At 48.9% G+C, this 7324-nt stretch overlaps 1 protein-coding gene across 1 annotated transcript in view; it reads left to right on the top strand.

Moving 5' to 3' along the window:
* Nucleotides 1-7324, top strand: part of LOC120062809 (kinase suppressor of Ras 2-like) — a 136418-nt gene that overhangs the window by 109650 nt on the left and 19444 nt on the right. Inside the window, 2 exon segments of the mRNA XM_039012881.1 lie at nucleotides 13-74; nucleotides 5237-5244. Coding sequence (XP_038868809.1) covers nucleotides 13-74; nucleotides 5237-5244 — 70 coding nt within the window.

Below are 7324 nucleotides of genomic sequence, written 5' to 3'. Positions count from 1 at the left end.
TCTTGCTTACAGAGTCGAGATGAACCCTTTAAACCCTTTACTACAGATTGAAGTGGAACCTACATCAGACGTGAGTCCACCCTCTAATGAAATTGTGGGATTTGTTTCTGAATAGAACCTGTGTAGCATTCGTCATTTTTGTTATAGTTTGGCATGCTGATGCTCCAGATGGCAATCCTCTGCAACCACACAACAAGGCTGTCCATTTTCACCCTTTCAATTTCCTTTAATTGGATTTTATTAGAATATAATGTAATAATTGCACAGTAGAGCCCAGAGGATAGAGGATAACACATTAAATAAGTATACAACTAGTTTGTCTAATTATCTGTTCTCTTTCGCCACAGAACCCATAGCATCAATAATTAGAACTCATGGCTCAATCCGGGGGAATAGAGATTGGTGGAGGTCAACATGTGATGTCATTGTATGCAGATTACATTTTAGTTAATTTATCTGAACCAGAACATTCTCTGTCATTTATTTTACTACTGTTGGATACATATGGTGCTGTATCAGGATTCAGAGTGAAATAATGTCCATTTCTAATCAGGACTTCTCAAGCTTTGAAAGTAAATTTAAATGGAAATGGACAAAGACATATATGAAATACCTCTGTGTACTAATACCATGCCATCTTTAGGAAGCATATAAAATCAATTACTCTTGAAAGGAGACTTCGGGGTTTTGGCATTGAGGCCCTTTATCTACTTCCCCAGAGTCAGATGAACTTGTGGATACCATTTTTATGTATCTGTGTCCAGTATAAAGGAGGTTAGAAGTAGTTTCGCAAACTAATGCTAACTAGCGTTAGCGCACTGACTGGTAGTCTATGGTATCTACTAGCATGCTAGTAGAGAAAGGGCCTTATTGCCAAAATCCCGAAGTATCCCTTTAATAGATAAGATTTAATCTAATATTTAGAGATGAAGATCTCTCACCATTTTTATGTTAGGTAGGGTCAACATTTTCCAAATTAATATATTACCAAGGTTGATGTATTTATTCCAGGCCTTGCCAGTTTCAAATCCATCGAACTTTTTAAATAACATGAATGGCCTGTTCTCCAACTTTATTTGGACTGGAAAGACCTCAAGAGTCAAATGGACTGTTTTCCACTTCCCCTATAAAGCTGACTGTTTTCCACTTCCCCTATAAAGCTGACCGTTTTCCACTTCCCCTATGAAGCTGACTGTTTTCCACTTCCCCTATAAAGCTGACTGTTTTCCACTTCCCCTATGAAGCTGACTGTTTTCCACTTCCCCTATAAAGCTGACTGTTTTCCACTTCCCCTATAAAGCTGACTGTTTACCACTTCCCCTATAAAGCTGCCTATTTTCCACTTCCCCTATAAAGCTGCCTGTTTTCCACTTCCCCTATAAATCTGACTGTTTTCCACTTCCCCTATAAAGCTGACTGTTTTCCACTTCCCCTATGAAGCTGACTGTTTTCCACTTCAAATCAAATCAAGTTTATTTTATATAGCCCTTCGTACATCAGCTAATATCTCGAAGTGCTGTACAGAAACCCAGCCTAAAACCCCAAACAGCAAGCAATGCAGGTGTAGAAGCACGGTGGCTAGGAAAAACTCCCTAGAAAGGCCAAAACCTAGGAAGAAACCTAGAGAGGAACCAGGCTATGAGGGGTGGCCAGTCCTCTTCTGGCTGTGCCGGGTGGAGATTATAACAGAACATGGCCAAGATGTTCAAAATGTTCATAAGTGACAAGCATGGTCAAATAATAATCAGGAATAAATGTCAGTTGGCTTTTCATAGCCGATCATTAAGAGTTGAAAACAGCAGGTCTGGGACAGGTAGGGGTTCCATAACCGCAGGCAGAACAGTTGAAACTGGAATAGCAGCAAGGCCAGGTGGACTGGGGACAGCAAGGAGTCATCATGCCCGGTAGTCCTGACGTATGGTCCTAGGGCTCAGGTCCTCCGAGAGAGAGAAAGAAAGAGAGAAGGAGAGAATTAGAGAGAGCCAAGATTTTCAAAATGTTCATAAATGACAAGCATGGTCAAATAATAATCAGGAATAAATGTCAGTTGGCTTTTCATAGCCGATCATTAAGAGTTGAAAGCAGCAGGTCTGGGACAGGTAGGGGTTCCATAACCGCAGGCAGAACAGTTGAAACTGGAACAGCAGCAAGGCCAGGTGGACTGGGGACAGCAAGGAGTCATCATGCCCGGTAGTCCTGACGTATGGTCCTAGGGCTCAGGTTCTCCGAGAGAGAGAAAGAAAGAGAGAAGGAGAGAATTAGAGAGAGCATACTTAAATTCACACAGGACACTGGATAAGACAGGAGAAGTACTCCAGATATAACCAACTGACCCTAGCCCCCCGACACATAAACTACTGCAGCATAAATACTGGAGGCTGAGACAGGAGGGGTCAGGAGACACTGTGGCCCCATCCGATGATACCCCCGGACAGGGCCAAACAGGAAGGATATAACCCCACCCACTTTGCCAAAGCACAGCCCCTGCACCACTAGAGGGATATCTTCAACCACCAACTTACAATCCTGAGACAAGGCCGAGTATAGCCCACAAAGATCTCCACCACAGCACAAACCAAGGGGGGGCGCCAACCCAGACAGGAAGATCACGTCAGTAACTCAACCCACTCAAGTGACGCACCCCTCCTAGGGACGGCATGAAAGAGCACCAGTAAGCCAGTGACTCAGCCCCTGTAATAGGGTTAGAGGCAGAGAATCCCAGTGGAGAGAGGGGAACCGGCCAGGCACTTCCCCTATAAAGCTGACTGTTTTCCACTTCCCCTATAAAGCTGACTGTTTTCCACTTCCCCTATAAAGCTGACTGTTTTCCACTTCCCCTATAAAGCGGACTGTTTTCCACTTCCCCTATAAAGCTGCCTGTTTTCCACTTCCCCTATAAAGCGGACTGTTTTCCACTTCCCCTATAAAGCGGACTGTTTTCCACTTCCCCTATAAAGCTGCCTGTTTTCCACTTCCCCTATAAAGCTGACCGTTTTCCACTTCCCCTATGAATCTGACTGTTTTCCACTTCCCCTATAAAGCTGACTGTTTTCCACTTCCCCTATGAAGCTGACTGTTTTCCACTTCCCCTATGAAGCTGACTGTTTTCCACTTCCCCTATGAAGCTGACTGTTTTCCACTTCCCCTATAAAGCTGCCTGTTTTCCACTTCCCCTATAAAGCTGCCTGTTTTCCACTTCCCCTATAAAGCTGCCTGTTTTCCACTTCCCCTATGAAGCTGACTGTTTTCCACTTCCCCTATAAAGCTGACTGTTTTCCACTTCCCCTATAAAGCGGACTGTTTTCCACTTCCCCTATAAATCTGACTGTTTTCCACTTCCCCTATAAATCTGACTGTTTTCCACTTCCCCTATAAAGCTGACTGTTTTCCACTTCCCCTATAAAGCTGACTGTTTTCCACTTCCCCTATGAAGCTGACTGTTTTCCACTTCCCCTATGAAGCTGACTGTTTTCCACTTCCCCTATGAAGCTGACTGTTTTCCACTTCCCCTATAAAGCTGCCTGTTTTCCACTTCCCCTATAAATCTGCCTGTTTTCCACTTCCCCTATAAATCTGACTGTTTTCCACTTCCCCTATAAAGCTGACTGTTTTCCACTTCCCCTATAAAGCTGACTGTTTTCCACTTCCCCTATGAAGCTGACTGTTTTCCACTTCCCCTATGAAGCTGACTGTTTTCCACTTCCCCTATGAAGCTGCCTGTTTTCCACTTCCCCTATAAAGCTGCCTGTTTTCCACTTCCCCTATAAAGCTGACTGTTTTCCACTTCCCCTATGAAGCTGACTGTTTTCCACTTCCCCTATGAAGCTGACCGTTTTCCACTTCCCCTATAAAGCTGCCTGTTTTCCACTTCCCCTATAAAGCTGACTGTTTTCCACTTCCCCTATAAAGCTGACTGTTTTCCACTTCCCCTATAAAGCTGACTGTTTTCCACTTCCCCTATAAAGCTGACTGTTTTCCACTTCCCCTATAAAGCTGACTGTTTTCCACTTCCCCTATAAAGCTGGAGGTCTTGAACTACCTCATATAACGATGTATGACTGAGCTATTTTTTATTTCGTTTTATTTTTTTTAGTAATTACATATATATACTGTATATGTTGTTTTTTCCCTCCCTTTTTTCCCTCAATTTTGTGGTATCCAATTGGTAGTTACAGATTTCTTTCAATTCTTACAACCTAAGGCATCTAGCATAGAAACAATACTGAAAGAAGCTGCCACGACAAAGAAGTTGATTGCCAAAGTTATATCAAGGTGGTTTGAAGCTTTACCTGCTGGTTCAGAACCTATAAGGAAACTGGGAAACTGATCTAAAGGAAGAAATTGAGGAGAACCATTGGTCACAGAGATGTGGACATGTTCGTACCTGCTCCTATAATATATGTAAGATCATTTGTAGGACTTACTACACTCCTGCCAGCATGCATGTATTGCAGGCAGAAATGTCTCATCTCTGTTGGAGATGCAAAAAGCACAAAGGAACCCTATTACACATGCTGTGGTCCTGTAACAAACTGACACCATTCTGCCATAACATATGTGCTATCATTTCATTGTGTCTAGGAATTTATATCCATCCATCTCCACGATTATGTTTCTTGGGAAATGTAAATATTGGTGATCAATATCAGAGAACGTTTTGTAATCTAATTGCTGCAACAACAAAAAATTATAGCCATCAATTGGAAAGCTTCATATCCACCCTGAATAACAAACTGCAGGATTGAACGATCTAGCTACATCCCGTTAGACCCAACAGAACATCCAACATAAACCAGACATCCCGTTAGACCCTACTGTCACGATCGTCTTCTTGAGAGAGAGTGGACCAAGGCGCAGCGTGTGCAAAATACATCTCTTTTATTTTAGAGAAGGAAAAAAACACGTAACGAACACAATTACAAAACGAAACAAAACATCAAACGATCGTGAAGCTAAAGACGTAAGTGCAATAACAAGCTACAAACGTACAACATAGACAACACCCCACAAAAGCCTACTGCCTATGGCTGCCTTAAATATGGCTCCCAATCAGAGACAATGAATGACAGCTGTCTCTGATTGAGAACCAATCTAGGCAGCCATAGACATAACTAGACAACACTACTCTACTCTGCCCCATACACATACAACACCCCTAGACATTACAAAACACATACCTTCCCCATGTCACACCCTGACCTAACTAAAAAACATAAAGAAAACAAAGAATACTAAGGCCAGGGCGTGACAGTACCCCCCCCCAAAGGTGCGGACTCCGACCGCACAACCTGAAATAGAAAGGGGAGGGTCCGGGGTGGGCCCCATCATGGCGGCGGCTCGGGTGCTGGACGTGGCCCCCACTCCACCATTGTCAATACCCGCTTTGGTAGCCTCCTCCAAATGGCCACCCTCCAAATTAACCTCACCGGACTAAGGGGCAGCACCAGACTAAGGGGCAGCACCGGACTAAGGGGCAGCACCGGACTGAGGGGCAATACCGGAATGAGGGGCAACACCAGAATGAGGGACAACACCAGAATGAGGGGCAACACCAGAATGAGGGGCAACTCCGAAGTGAAGTGCAGCTCCGGACTGAGGGGCAGCACCGGACTGAGGGGCAGCACCGGACTGGATGGCGGATCCTGGCTGGCTGGCTCTGGCGGATCCTGGCTGGCTGGCGGCTCTGGCGGATCCTGGCTGGCTGGCGGCTCTGGCGGATCCTGGCTGGCTGGCGGCTCTGGCGGATCCTGGCTGGCTGGCTCTGACGGATCCTGGCTGGCTGGCTCTGGCGGATCCTGGCTGGCTGGCTCTGGCGGATCCTGGCTGGATGACGGCTCTGGCTGGTCATGGCTGGATGACGGCTCTGGCTGGTCATGGCTGGATGACGGCTCTGGCGGGTCATGGCTGGATGACGGCTCTGGCTGGTCATGGCTGGATGACGGCTCTGGCTGGTCATGGCTGGATGACGGCTCTGGCTGGTCATGGCTGGATGACGGCTCTGGCGGGTCATGGCTGGATGACGGCTCTGGCGGGTCATGGCTGGATGACGGCTCTGGCTGGTCATGGCTGGATGACGGCTCTGGCTGGTCATGGCTGGATGACGGCTCTGGCTGGTCATGGCTGGATGACGGCTCTGGCGGGTCATGGCTGGATGACGGCTCTGGCGGGTCATGGCTGGATGACGGCTCTGGCTGGTCATGGCTGGATGACGGCTCTGGCTGGTCATGGCTGGATGACGGCTCTGGCTGGTCATGGCTGCATGACGGCTCTGGCTGGTCATGGCTGGATGACGGCTCTGGCTGGTCATGGCTGGATGACGGCTCTGGCTGGTCATGGCTGGATGACGGCTCTGGCTGGTCATGGCTGGATGACGGCTCTGGCTGGTCATGGCTGGATGACGGCTCTGGCTGGTCATGGCTGGATGACGGCTCTGGCTGGTCATGGCTGGATGAAGGCTCTGGCTGGTCATGGCTGGATGAAGGCTCTGGCTGATCCTGTCTGGCGGAAGGCTCTGGCTGATCCTGTCTGGCGGAAGGCTCTGGCTGATCCTGTCTGGCGGAAGGCTCTGGCTGATCCTGTCTGGCGGAAGGCTCTGGCTGATCCTGTCTGGCGGAAGGCTCTGGCTGATCCTGTCTGGCGGAAGGCTTTGGCTGATCCTGTCTGGCGGAAGGCTCTGGCGGCTCCTGTCTGGCGGACGGCTCTAGCGGCTCCTGTCTGGCGGACGGCTCTAGCGGCTCCTGTCTGGCGGACGGCTCTAGCGGCTCCTGTCTGGCGGACGGCTCTGAAGGCTCATGGCAGACGGGCGGCTTTGCAGGCTCATGGCAGACGGGCGGCTTTGAAGGCTCAGTACAGACGGGCAGTTCATGCGGCACTTGGCAGACGGACAGTTCAGACGGCGTTGGGCAGACGGGCAGTTCAGGCGCCGTTGGGCAGACGGGCAGTTCAGGCGCCGTTGGGCAGACGGGCAGTTCAGACGGCGTTGGGCAGACGGGCAGTTCAGGCGCCGTTGGGCAGACGGCAGACTCTGGCCGGCTGAGACGCACTGTAGGCCTGGTGCGTGGTACCGGAACTGGAGGTACCGGGCTAAAGACACGCACCTTCAGGCTAGTGCGGGGAGTAGCAACAGGGCACACTGGACTCTCAAGGCGTACTATAGGCCTGGTGCGTGGTACCGGCACTGGTGGTACCGGGCTGAGGGCACGCACATCAGGGCGAGTACGGGGAGAAGGAACAGTGCGTACAGGGCTCTGGAGACGCACATGAGGCTTGGTGCGTGGTGCCGGAACTGGTGGTACCGGACTGGAGACACGCACCTCAAGGCTAG

The sequence above is a fragment of the Salvelinus namaycush genome, chromosome 18 (assembly GCF_016432855.1).
Source record: "Salvelinus namaycush isolate Seneca chromosome 18, SaNama_1.0, whole genome shotgun sequence".
NCBI classification, from domain to species: domain Eukaryota; kingdom Metazoa; phylum Chordata; class Actinopteri; order Salmoniformes; family Salmonidae; genus Salvelinus; species Salvelinus namaycush.
The sequence above is the reverse complement of the archived record's forward strand: the minus strand, read 5'-3'. Positions and strand labels throughout refer to the sequence as shown.